This window comes from Hevea brasiliensis, chromosome 17 (genome assembly GCF_030052815.1).
Source record: "Hevea brasiliensis isolate MT/VB/25A 57/8 chromosome 17, ASM3005281v1, whole genome shotgun sequence".
Lineage (NCBI taxonomy): Eukaryota > Viridiplantae > Streptophyta > Magnoliopsida > Malpighiales > Euphorbiaceae > Hevea > Hevea brasiliensis.
Window position 1 is genome coordinate 21700372 of NC_079509.1, and position 14576 is coordinate 21714947.

The window sequence follows — 14576 nt, forward strand, 5'->3', positions numbered from 1 at the left end:
TCTACCTTATGAGAGTTGCACTCTTCTTTATCTATTATAAATCAAATTAATTTCTTTAGCTAACTATATTAATTTTTAATTTGTATTAGATATACTTATAGGTGATTTTAAAATTGTATTTATTATTAGGATTTTAATAATTAAAATTTATTAAAATATATTTATTAATTAATTTACAAAAACACAACACTAATGTTTGGTTTTTATCTTTATACTTCATTCTAATTAAATTCCACTCCAAAAGGCGCGGTATGAATTATCAATTTTAATTCGATTTCTCATCGTAAAATTACAATCATTTTTCTTTCAACATATACCAAACTCATTTTCATTGATTATTGTCTCATTCTGATTTTTTATTTTTTGAAAAATATTTAGAACGGTTAATAATTATTTATAAATATATTTAATAATTAATTATAATAAAGAATTATTAATAATTTTATGATATATATTTAATAATATACCAATCAAATTTTGATTTGACTCTAATTAAACTTTAAATTTTTGGTCCTATGTTTTCATTAATTCAATGACCAGATCGAGTTTAAAAATATAACGTCTCTACTACAATCACAATCCCTAAAATCACCAACAATTTATAAGCTAGCAATTTCACATGTGGAAGGAGCATTATATTGTAATCTATCTCCCAATCTTGTTGGGAATATTATCTTAGGAAAATATAAGATTGAGAAAGGTAAATATAAATGGTTGCATTACGGCATTAAAGTAATTAGGTATTTTGATGCATAAAATAATTTAATTATCTATATAAATTCATACTAAAATTGAATTAAAATGTAATTTGATAAATTTATCTCTAAATTTAATAAATTTATCTCTAAATTTAATAAATTTAATTCTCAATAATCATAGTTTTCCAAACACAGGTTATTTAAAAAAATATTTAAATAATATATTAAGAAATTAAAAAAAAAAAGTCTTAATCTTCCACTCTTCAAATCGAATTTGGTCTTGTCTTGTCGACCAGTGAGTCAAGTTAGCAAGAACAGCAAAGCCCAAAAATTATTATTAATTAGGAAGCTTCCTTCCTGCCCATCAACCTTATCATTTTATATAATTGTTGACCAAAATCAAAATGTAAATAGCCGCCCTGTTTTTATATTTTTATCCAAAAGAGGTTTAATAAAATATAATTTAAAAAAAAAAATTATGATCTCTGGCTCCATTCACTGTAGCATTGAAAGTAGTATGTTCAAATCCTGTCAAATATGATGTCTCTATGAGGTTCTATAAATTATAGATGCAGTTGCATCATATATATGTACACATATTACTATACGCCACCAAACAGAGAATAGAGGACACAGTGATGGAAATTGTCGAAGATGTGGTGATCGTTGGTGCTGGGATTGCTGGGCTGGCCACTGCTGTAGCTTTGAAGAGAGTTGGGGTTGGAGCTTTGATCTTAGAAAGATCAGAAACGTTAAGGTCCACCGGTTCAGCCTTAACCCTCTTTCCAAATGCTTGGCTTGCCCTTGATGCTCTTGGCGTTTCTCATAAACTTACTCCCCTTTATACTCCTACCATAAGGTATGTAAATTGATGCTCTCCTCTACGTTCTGATTATAATTAATTAGCCTGAAATTTTATGTTTAATTAGTTACTTATTAATCCTCTAATAATTATCAGGGGGTCTGTAACCAGAGTAGCTACTGGAGCTGTTCAAGAAATCTTCTTCTCTGGAAACGGAAGCAAAGCTCATCAGGGACCCAGAGCAGTTCATCGCAAAGCTTTATTAGAAGCTCTAGCACAAGAATTGCCTCAAGATTCAATTCGATTTTCTTCAAAGTTCACGGCTATTGAAAAGCAAGAACTTGGAGATTCTTCCATTTGTGTACTTCATTTGGAAGATGGAACTACTATCAAATCAAAGGTATATATTGCAGGATGAGTTCAAACTTTATTGCTTCTCCCCTCTTCAAAAACTTGGCGGAAAGATTAACCTTTTTGACGGGGATGCGATGCTGTAGGTTTTGATCGGTTGTGATGGGGTGAACTCTGTGGTGGCCAAATGGCTAGGACTCTCTGCTCCAATTCATTCAGGTCGAGCAGCAGTGCGTGGATTGGCAATTTTTCCACAAGGCCATGGGATGAAGCAAGAAGTCGAGCAATTTGTGGATGTTGGCAAAAGGGCTGGTTTCGTTCCTTTAAACCACAAAGAAATTTACTGGTTTTTAACTTATTGCCCTGAAGGTTAAGTACAATTCTCTTCACAGCTTTCTTTTATCCGTCATTTTGTTCCCAATTCCCATTAGCTCTGAACCATTGGATTGAAAAGAAAAATGTTCTATTTTCATTTCAGGAGAAAACATGGCAAGAGACCCAGAACTAATACAGAAACAAGTGATTGAGAAGTATGCAAAGAATTTTCCATCACAATACTTAGACGTAGTCCGACATGCTGATCTCTCAACATTGACATGGGCTCCATTGATGTTGAGAACTCCATGGAATCTCATATTTGGAAATCCAAGCAAAGGAAATATCACAGTGGCAGGTGATGCTATGCACCCAATGACGCCTGATCTAGGACAAGGTGGATGTTCAGCTCTAGAGGATGCAATTGTATTGGGCAGGCACATAGGAAATTCTTTTATCAAGAATAGACAAGTTCTTGTTGAGGAGGACGTAGCCAGAGCCATAGATGGGTATGTGAAAGAAAGGAGGTGGCGTGTTGCTGGGCTCATCACTGGGTCGTATTTGTCAGGTTGGGTTCAGCAAGCTGGTTCTCAGTGGTGGATGAAATTTTTAAGGGATGTAATTTTCTATGGATTCCTCTTCTCTAAGGTCTTTAATGCTGCAAGCTATGATTGTGGAACACTGCCTAGCGTTTCTGCCTCTGGAGATCTGCAATATTCCTCCAATAAATCAGACTAGAGCGTAGAGAATTGTCCATATGATCTTTAATTGTATGAGTCACAATCTTATGGAGGAAAATCTGGTTCACAACTGTAGAGTGGGTAAAGAACTAAATTGAATTGATACAGATATGGAAATATCATGTTCATGTATTAAAATTAGAAAAAAAAAATATCATAATTGAAAGAAAAGTTCTGAAAACACCAATAATTTTTAAAATTTTTCATAATTATATATAGCTCTTTTCTTTTTTTTTTTTTTAATTTGTGATCAAATGGTGTCCTGATAAGTTTTATGTGCATTGATATGCTTCCTATTTTTTTTTTTTCAAAGATAAATATTAGTTTGCGCTTAGCCGGTCCCAAGCCCGGATAAAGGAGGAGGGTTGCGGTAGGTAACAACCAGCGTAAAAATTTCGTCACACCTTATGATATAATAAATATTAGTTTCATTGATTTAAAAAGCTGGGGGTTCAATTACAGCAAAGTTCAATGCAAAAAACATAAAAACAAATTCACCAAAGTGAGTCTAATGCATATTAGCCAAATCGAGAAATTATTAGGTGTCCCGGTGCACATGCATTATCTCTCACAGTTATGTGAGCCCACTTTTTATATTGTAGAAATGACTCATTTTCCTATAAGAGAATGAGTAATATCTTTTAGTGCTCCCGGTGCATCTAATAATTAGCTAAATCCTTGAGATTCAAAAACTATGACGCAACCCAAGGTAGTGTAGTCTCAACAATGCCACAGCCCAACTTCCATAGTCGGTTAATTAAGAATTCAACAATCCACCATAGCGGAAAAACAAAGGATCTCCAAATAATTGACATCAAAAATGGCTTAACAAGCAAACTAAGGATCAAAGGAGGAATCACTAACCACTATCATCTTCAAGAGCATCAAGGTATTGATGGTCTAAGAAACTCCAGTTCAAGGGAAAGTATCACCATTAGAGCATCATATAGTCGGTGGAAGGAGGAGACCAAAATCTTGATGACCCACTTACGTCTATTAGGCCAAACTAAACTCAGCAAGATATCTTCCTCTTCATAGTAGCACATCCTTACACCATCACAAGCTAAAGGAAGCATCGATGTTTAACTTCCATAGCCATTAAAAGCTTAATCCTAAAACAGATTTATTGCCCAGTAAAAGAATCACAACCACAAGGACCTTCTCAATACAAAAGCAAAGCAAATCTATTACACTTATTACTTAAAAACCAAAACAGGTATCTAAAGGACCCTCTCAATACAAAAACAGATTTGCATGCAATAAAATCACACCAAAATACTATGCACAACCATTAGAAAATGAGGAGGGAGACCCACAGCAGGGAGAGGAGAGTCATCTCCTGTAACGCCCTCACTTTAGATAGTTCGTACATTTTACTGTTCCGGTGACTAATGTCTGTCCGGACAGCCAGAATATCTGGAACTATATTTAAACTAAAGTAAGGAGTCATAAATAACCTAAATAATGACTAAGAAAAATTAAGAAAAAAAATTAAGAAATGGAATGCAAAGAAGTTAAATGAGCCAAAGCTCCGGCAATGGGTAACCCTAATGGAAAGCAACTGTAAAGACAGTTGCCAACCCTAGACCCATGGAAAATCCTGTGAAATGATTATTTGGGACTTAAGTGAAGGATTATTGAGGTTTAGAGGATAATAGAATGTCAAGAAAATTTATATCAATCGATACAGATAATTTTAACTCAGTGAGCACAACGAAGGGCATTTTGGTCATTTCACCATCAGAAATGATTTTTGACCAACTTGTCCATTTAAGTAAGTGAGATTTATATAATAAAATATGAATAAATATTGATTAAAATTAATTAAAAATGAGTAAAAGAAAGAAGAAAAGAAAAATAAAACAAAGTGAAATTTAAAATCTAATTATGACATTAGCATTAGGTAATGATGATGTAATTAAAATTTTCAACCAACCAAAATTTGACAAACCTAATTAAAAGATATAATAGGAAATTAAAAGAAAAAAAATTCAAAAAGTCATCTTCTTCCTCACCACCAAAGTAGCCGAATCACCATTCCCACTAGCTCTCCTCCATTGCTCTTCCTTCTCACCTAAAATTTATATGTAAAAACACCATAAAATCCCTAGATTTCTTCATAAAAACTTGTTTGTGCATCTTGGAGAAGTGATTGACTGCCAAGAATTGAAGAGAATGTGAAGTTTAGGCAAACTCTCAATTGTGGCAAGAGAGGTTAGTGTCAATTCTCACTTCTCTCTCTCTCTCTTTATTCCTTGTTAAGATCTTGATTTGAGTTAGAAATTGTTGAAAATGAAATAAAATATATACGTATGAACATCCATGAATTTCAGTAGCCATGAGTAGGGAAGTGTTTGATGATTTTTAATTGAATTAAAGTTGTTTAGTGATGGCCTTTGATGAGCATATATGGATTAGAACCTCAATTTCTATGTGTTGTATGAAATTGAGACATTTGGGAATTATGGTTTTGAACCAAAATTAAGGTTTTGCCAAATTGTTGATGAATTAGTGTTATTAAGTGACCATTTAATGTGGTTTGACCTTAAAATGGAATTGGTTGTGGAGTTGAATTGTGAATTGGATGAGTTGCCCATGTGCTGGAAATTCTGGACCTTGAGTCCAGTAGGTTTGGGTAGCCATAAGTAGAGTTGTGCAGCTTCAATTGGTGTAAGGCCAATTGGAGGTGAAACTAGGAACATAATGTCACATATAAGGCTAATTAAAGGTGAAACTAGGGACATAATGTCACATTTTTTATGAAGAGACCTTGCTCAGAAAACCAACACAAAGTGACCTAAAATTGGCTTGAATCCAGGTAACCAAAATCTGGACCTAGAAAAATGATTATATGAACAGTGATTATTCAAATGGGCATAACTTTGTGTAGAGAGGTCCAAATGACCTGATTCTTCAACCCATACAAAGCTTAGACATAGTAGAACAAATTTCATGAAGAAAAGAAACCCAAATTCTGACCATAACCTAATCAAATTGCTAACTAAAATTAGCCCATCAAAACTGCCAAAACCAAAACTGCCCAAAAAATTCTGGACATTGACCAATCTGACCAGTTATGATAAAAATGTCATAACTTGAGCTAGAAAACTCCAAATGGACTGACTCAAAAAGGGAATTAAAATAGAGACATTAAGAAACAACTTTGATGAAGAAAGGTTAGCCAAAATCACATTGTAGATTGGTTCATGGAATAGTAACTTAGGTGACAAAAACTGAAATTGTGAAAATACTCCTAGGAAGACTTGAATTGTAATTGGTAACTAATGCCAATAAATTTATAACCCAAAATGTGGTACTACCATGATTTAGAATTTGTATTCCTATTATTTATCAAATAGTCAAAATTTGCATGAATAGTAATGTAAATAGTAACCACTATGACACAAAATGCAAAGAACCAATACCTAAGACACAAATATGCCCTTGTATGCCTAGTTATAATTGGTTTGGATAGGTTGGCATACCAATAGGGTTTTGACTACAGTGCTGCTTATGGCTCCATGCCATTTCGTGATTTATGGCTTTTATTTCCATTTTGTAATTTATGGCTTTTTGTAACACCCTCACTGTAGCAATTCCGTACATTCTTCTGTTCCGGTGACTGGTGTCGGTCCGGATAGCTAGAACATTTAAAAAAATATTTAGACTAAAGTGAGGAGTCATAAATAACTCAAATAATAATAAGAAAAATTTAGGAAAAATTTTAGAAATAAAATACAATCAAGTTAAATGAGCCGGTGCCCTAGCTATGGGTAACCTAGTGGGAAGTTGCGGTCCTCGCAGCTAGGAGCCCTAAACCCAGGGAAAAATTCATAAAATAATTTCTGGGACTCTAGAGAAGAGTCATTGAGGTTTCTATGGCATTAGAATGCCAAAAAAAGGCTTAGAAAAATTTTTCGATTGGTACAAACGATTTTGGCTCAATAAGCCAAACAGAGGGCATTTTGGTCATTTCGTCTTCAGAGATGATTTTTTGCCGATTTGTCTAGTTAAGTAAATAATTATTATGACATAAAATATGAATAAATATTCCTAAAAAATTAATTGAAAATGAGTAGAAAAGAAAAGGAAAGAAAATGAAGGAAATTTGGAATTTTGACATCATTATGATGTCATTAAGATATTCCCACCCAATCACATTGTGACACATGGCTATAACTCATTTAAAATGAGTTAAATGGGCAGAAATGAAAGAAAAAAAAAAGTTTTCATCTTCCTTATTCAACCAGCCGAAACCTCACTTCTCTCTCCCTCCATTGATTCTCAACCAAAGCTCCATTTCCCTCTCTATTTCACCATAAAATCACTAGCTTGCTTCACTTAAATTCATCCTTGCAACTAGAGCAAGCTTGAGGCAGCAAAAAGGAAGAGAAAAGAAAGAGTTTTACAAGCTTAGAAATTTCATCAAACAAGGTTAGTGCTAGAGTCTTTCTTTCTCTCTTTTAATTCTTGATTAGAACTAGGAATTGAACTAAGAATTGAAGAAATTGTGTAAAAATATACATGTAGGGACACTATCCAATTTTTGACAGCCTTAAATCTTCTTGAGTTTGATAGCTTTTAATGGATTTAAAATGGTGTAGGGCTGTCCCTTGACATGTATAAGTGAATTGAAAACTTTAATTGTGAGTATAATGTAAGATTTGAGAATTTGGGATTGTTAGGGTTAGGGTTTGGACAACAAATTTATGATTTTGCTCATGTAGTGATGAAAGTACATTCTAATGGTCAATTAGTGACCATTTGATTGTGTTTGATGAGGAAATGAAGTGAATTGTGTCATGGGAATGGTGTTTAGAGGTGCTGCCTTGAGTGACCTGCAGGGCTGGGTGTGAGTCCAGCAAGGTTGGACAACTTTAACTTGAGTTGTGTAGGTTCAATTGGTACAAGGCTAATTGGACATGAAATTAGACACATAATGGCACAACTTTAATGAAGAAACCTTGCCCAGAACACAAACTTAAGATACCCTAAAAATTGACCAAATTCGGGTAACCAACCTGCTGGTCTTGGAAATTGACCAAATGAACAGTATTTATTTAAATGGTCATAACTCAGTGTAGAAATGTCCAAATGACCTAAATTTTATATCAATGGAAAGATTAGACAATTTAGAACAACTTTCATGAAGAACATAATTCCAAATTTTAACTAGAACTTAATGGAATTATCCACCAAAGTCAAGATACCAAATATGGCAGAAACAAAAATTGCCCAGAAATTCTGGGTAAAGGCAATCTGACCAGTTATGGTGAAATAGCTATAACTCTAGCTAGAAAACTCCAAATGGGGTGATTCAAAAAGTGAAATATAACTAGACACACTAAAGAAAAACTTTGATTAAGAACACTTGGCCAAATTCTTAATGTAGAATGGCCTAATAGAACAGTGAACTCTAGTACCCAAAAATTGAAATTTCTGATTTATTTTCCTTTGGTTAGAAGTACGGATTGGCAACTAATCCCAACACTTTTGTGATCTAAAATGTGGTAAATCTATGTGATTAAAACTCATGTAACTATTATATATGAGAAAGTTAATATTTTGACTTAAATGACTAAATGAATAGTAACCCCAATGACATAAGAAAAAGTAAAATAAATTAGAGAAGACATTATGAATGATAATATATAATGTAATTAGTAAATTTTAATCCTTGAACTTGAGTAACTCTAGGACATAAGGGGATAACCCACAAGGAGGGCTTTAGGAAAAATTGTGACTGATAATACATATACTTATTGTAATAAATAAAAGAATCATAAGGATGTATGAATTTGACATTAGTTCTCCTCTTGAGAGGAGAAAAATATTTCGATGTACAAATGGTACATAAAATAAAAAATTAATTGATGTGAATTGAAATTATCATGGACGGTATGATGAATTGCATAAATTATGTAGGAATGAGATTTAGGTATTTATACTTTTGCTATGAATAAAAATTAAAATACTATAAATTATACTCGAAATATTTAATAAATAATAAAATTATGTGCCCATGTATTGCCTAGACACGTGTGTCAGATTGGATAGATTGGCAAGCCAATAGGGTATTATTTTAGCAGTATTGCAAAAGGCTTTATGCTTGGATATTAATGGCTTTATGCTCGCACTCATGGCTTTATGCCCGTACTCATGGCTTTTATGCTCAATTATGTATTATCATGGCTTTTTAGCCATACTGACTGCATACGTGGTTGACGTTCAGCTTCCCATGGCATAACAGCCTGAGGCACTGCAGTGTCCAGTGCCAATGACCCGTTATCCAGTTTAATCAGCCTGTCATAGGTTACCTGAGCAGTGTAAATTATTTAAATTATTTAAGCATATTAGCAATTAAAAACATTAGAAAGTATTAAATAAAATGTGAAAAAGAAATTAGTAATAGAAACATAACAAAAATACAAATTGCAAAATCATAGAGAGACCTCAAATACAATACTCCTAGAATAAAATGTATATTGCATATTATTACTGTAAGGCTATAAACTCAGTACTTCCAAAGAGGAACGAATTAGTATATAAGATAGTTAATACTTGAAATGTCATTTTAAATCAAATTAATGCTTGAATATTTAGAATGCTTTATTCTTTCTTTATTTGCATACATTATTTCTTGTTATATTATTACACCACTAAGCAAAAATGCTTAGCGCGATAGATTTATTTTCTTCGCGCAAGTACTGAAGGCAAAACTCAGTGGATATTAGACTGGGATTTTGAAGTCTAGATCTGCAAAAGTGTCAGAAGGGTTCAAGGTTGTCACCTCCTCAGCAATGCATGTAGATAGGGCCCATATAGGTCATAATTTGTATGTTGTATAAAATGCTTAGTTATAGTATTGTAATGTAGATTATGAAAATATAATTAATAGGTATGTGATGTAAAATAATAAATCGGTTAGTTCATATGTTATTAAATTGTATATCATGTAAATTAATAAAGATTGAAAATTTTCATATATGAGTTGAGCATGAATGGGAATCTATGGAAATGGATATGAATGAAATTGTATAGATTTGAATACAGAATTGAAATATATAGATGATGCATGAAATGATGAGATTTTTATGTTAAAATATTATTGAAATTTTCAAACAGATGAATAGTGAAACTGTAACACCCTCACTATAGCAATTCCGTACATTCTACTGTTTCGGTGATCGGTGTCGATCCGGACAACTAAAACTTCTGGAAAAATATTTAGACTAGAGTTAGAAATCATAAATAACTCAAATATTAATAAGAAAAATTTAGAAAAAATTTTAGAAATAAAATCAACTAAGTTAAATGAGCCGGTTCCCCAGCGATGGGTAACCTAATGGGAAGTTGCGGTCCTCGCAGCTAGAAGCCCTAAACCCAGGAAAAAATTTATGAAATAATTTTTGGGACTTCAGAGAAGAGTCATTGAAGTTTCTATGGCATTAGAATGCCAAGAAAATGTTTAGAAAAATTTTTAGATTGGTATAGACAGTTTTGGCTCCTTAAGCCAAACGGAGGGCATTTTGGTCATTTCGTCTTCGGAGATATTTTTGACCGACTTGTCCAGTTAAGTAAATAATTATTATGACTTAAAATGTGAATAAATATTGCTAAAAATTTAATTGAAAATGAGTAGAAAAGAAAAGGAAAGAAAATGAAGGAAATTTGGAATTATGACATCACATGATGTCACTAAAGCACTCCCACCCAATTACATTGTGACACATGTCTATAAACCACTTAAAATGAGTAAAATAGGCAGAAAAATTGAAGAAACAATCTGCTTCTTCTTCACAAATGAACCAGCTCCCTCTCTTCCACCATTGAAGCTTCACCAAGCTTCCAAACCTCTACCAAACCACCCACAAAACCACCTCAAAACCTCATCTTCCCTTCACAAAAATTTGTCCCTACCACTAGAGCTAGAATTGGGCAGCCATTAGAAGAGGAGAAAGTGAGGTGTGAACAAGCTTAGAAAATCATCCAAGAGGTTAGTGCTAATTTTCTTGCTTCCACTCTTTTCTAAGCATGAATTTAAGTTGAGTTAAGTTAAAAATTTGATGAAAAATGAATTAAAGATGCATGAACTTGCCCCATGAAATTTTGTCAGCCTTAGGGTACCTAGGGTTTCATCAATTTGATTGCATAATAGTTATGTATGGCTGCCATTGAACATGATTTTGGTGTTTTAATTCATGGATTGTATGTATATAGAGAATTGAAATTGTTGGAGTTAGGGTTTGGGCACCAAAATTTGGATTTTGTTTATGTATTGGTGAAAAGAGGTTGTAATGGTCAATTAGTGACCATTTGGTCATGTTTGAGTAGGAAATTAAGTGAATTGTGCCAAGGGAATTGAGGATTGGTATGCTGTCCAATGTGCACTACAGGTCTGGATGTGAGTTTAGCAAGTTTGGATAACTTTAACTTGAGTTGTGTAGGTTCAATTGGTGCAAGGCCAATTGGACATGAAATTAGACACAAAATGGCACAACTTTGATGAAGGAAACCTATCTAGAAAATAAACTTAGGATGCCCTAAAAATTGACCAAATCTGGGTAACACACATTCTGCCTGGGCAAAATAACCAAATAAACAGTGTTCATTCATTTGATCATAACTCAGTGTAGAAAGGTCCAATTGACCTAAAAGTTATATCAATGAAAAGCTTGGACAATTTAGAACAACTTTTATGTTTAACGCAAACTCTAATTCTGGACTTAACCAAATGAAATTATTGGCCAAAATTGAACTACCAAATCTGGCAGAATGGTATTCTGCCCAGAATTTCTGGGTAGATACCAATCCGGCCAGCCTTTCTCAAAGTGGCATAACTTAAGCTAGAAAACTCCAAATGGGGTGATTCAAAAAGTGAAATGTAACTAGACACAATAAAGAACAACTTTGATTCAGAACACTTGGCCAAATTCTCACTGTAGAATGGCCTAATAGAACAGTGAACTCTAGCACCTAAAACTGAAATTTCTAATTTATTCTCCAATGGTTAGAAGTATGGATTGGCAACTAATTCCAATACTTTTGAGAACCAAAATGTGGTAAATCTATGTGATTAAAACTCATGTAACTATTATATATGAGAAAGTCAATATTTTCACTTAAATGATCAAATGAATAGTAACCTTACATGTTAAGTACAAATATTTAAGAAATAACTTTGTAATATGCCCTAGTAGGCCTAGTGTGATTGGTTTGGATAGGTTGGCATGCCAATAGGGTTCTGATAGCAGTACTGCGTATGGCTTCATGCCATTCTGTGATATAATAGCCTATGGCTATACTGATTATGATGTTATACTTGGCTTTATGCCTTATTGCTTTTATGGCTTATTAGCCATTCTGTCTGCACACCGGAAGACACATTGTGACCAATGGTGTGACGGCCTGAGGTACCTGGTACCCTGTGCTAGTTTACCCGTTTATCCAGTCCGGTCAATTTGTATAGATTACTTAGGCATGGAAAAGTATAAATGTAATTGAATCGATTATTAAAGGAAGTAAGGAAATTAAATATCAAGATAAAGAACAAGAATTATTACAATAAAAATAGGCTCAAAATAATGAATTAAATAAATGAGTAAGAATATTTAAAATAAATTAGATTAGTTATTTAGCAAAAAGAATTGAAATGAATTGGAACGATATTAAAATTTAATTATTATGAAAGAATTGAGCGCTTCTGAAGAGAAATAAATTAGAATAAAGGATAGTTAATACTAGAAGTATTATATGAAATTAGATTAAATTCCAGAATATCCAAATTTTAATTCGTTTCTTTTCTTTGTTATATATTATTTTCTTGTTATATTATTGCACCACTAAGCAGCAATGCTTAGCGCGATGGATTTGTTTTCTCACGCAGGTACTGAAGGTAAAGCCAAGCGAATATTAAACAGATATTTTGGAGTTCTGATTTGCAGAAGTGTCTGAAGTATTCAAGATTGTCACCTCTTCAGCAATGCATGTAGATAGGGCTCACATTAGTCATATTATGTAATTTGTGCATTATAATTATTTATTATGTTGTAATGAAAATTAGGAAATAGTATGTAATATGTACTTGATGTAAATTATGAATTTATGCAATTAGTTTGCAAATTATGTAAACTAAAAAAATTGAAAATTCTGATATATGTAATAAGCATGAATGAATTTATACAAATGAGTGTGAATTTGAATTACATAATGATTTTTGAAATGATGATATGAGTATGGATGAATTATTGTATTGAAAATATTGATGAGATTTTTAAACAGGTAAATATTGAAATACGCCAAACGATAATAAAATAGGGGAAACTCCGTTAGTTTCTCCATTGAAAAATAATTGATATTAAAAGATAATAACTTGAAAATGATTAAAGGAATAAAGTAAGATAAGATAAGGTGCTCTGGCACCGAATGTAACACGCCTTGCTCGGCTACACTGTAGTCGGGTGAGGGGTGTCACAGAAACACGTCAAACGATAATAAAATAGGGGAAACTCCGTTAGTTTCTCCGTCAAAAAATAATTGATATTAAATTAAACGAATTCAAAATTTTTAAAGAAATAAAGTAAGATAAGTTAGGGTGCTCCGGCACCGAATGTAGCATGTCTTGCTCGGCTACACTATAGACGGGTGAGGGGTGTCACATTTATTGGTATCAGAGCACGGTTTAGGCGTTCCTAGGTATCGATAGATAGAATAAGATTGTGTGCATAACATTCATTGCATTCATATGAGTTGAGGTGACACTAATGCAGATCCGTTTTCTCTGGTAAGGTGAAGAAATAAGGAAGTAGCAGCTCCTCGACTATTTACATCGGGTAAATTTTGAGGATGAAATTTTTGTTAGAGGGGAATAATTGTAACACCCTCACTGTTGCAATTCCGTACATTCTACTATTTCAGTGACTGGTGTCGGTCTGGACAACTAGAACGTTTGGAAAAATATTTAGACTAGAGTGAGGAGTCATAAATAACTCAAACAATAATAAGAAAAATTTAGGAAAAATTTTAGAAATAAAATACAATCAAGTTAAATGAGCCGGTGCCCTAGCGATGGGTAACCCAGTGGGAAGTTGCGGTCCTCGCAGCTAGGAGCCCTAAACCTAAGGAAAAATTCATGAAATAATTTTTAAGACTCCAGAGAAGAGTCATTGAGGTTTCTATGGCATTAGAATGCCAAGAAAAGGCATAGAAAAATTTTTTGATCAGTAAGCCAAACAGAGGGTATTTTGGTAATTTCATTTTCAGAGATGATTTTTGGCCGACTTGTCTAGTTAAATAAATAATTATTATGACATAAAATGTGAATAAATATTGTTAAAAATTTAATTGAAAATAAGTAGAAAAGAAAAGGAAATAAAATGAAGGAAATTTGAAATTTTAACATCATTATGATATCATTAAGATACTCCCACCCAATCATATTGTGACACATGACTATAACTCACTTAAAATGAGTTAAATGGGCAGAAATGAAAAGAAAAAAAAGTTTTTATCTTCCTTCTTCAACCAGCCGAAACCTCACTTCTCTCTCCCTCCATTGATTCTCAATCAAAGCTCCATTTCCCTCTCTATTTCACCATAAAACCACTAGCTTGCTTCACTAAAATTCATCCTTGCAACTAGAGCAAGCTTGAGGCAGCAAAAAGGAAGAGA

General features: G+C 33.1%; 1 protein-coding gene across 1 annotated transcript; it reads left to right on the top strand.

Annotated features, from left to right (window-relative positions):
* Positions 1–1011: 1011 nt before the first annotated feature.
* Positions 1012–3087, top strand: LOC110642661 (monooxygenase 2). Its single transcript, XM_021794769.2, has 4 exons — positions 1012–1557; positions 1657–1900; positions 1998–2220; positions 2330–3087. Exons 1-4 carry the CDS (start codon positions 1268–1270, stop codon positions 2902–2904), a joined length of 1332 nt encoding a protein of 443 aa, XP_021650461.2. The 5' UTR covers positions 1012–1267; the 3' UTR covers positions 2905–3087.
* The last annotated feature ends 11489 nt before the right edge of the window (positions 3088–14576 follow it).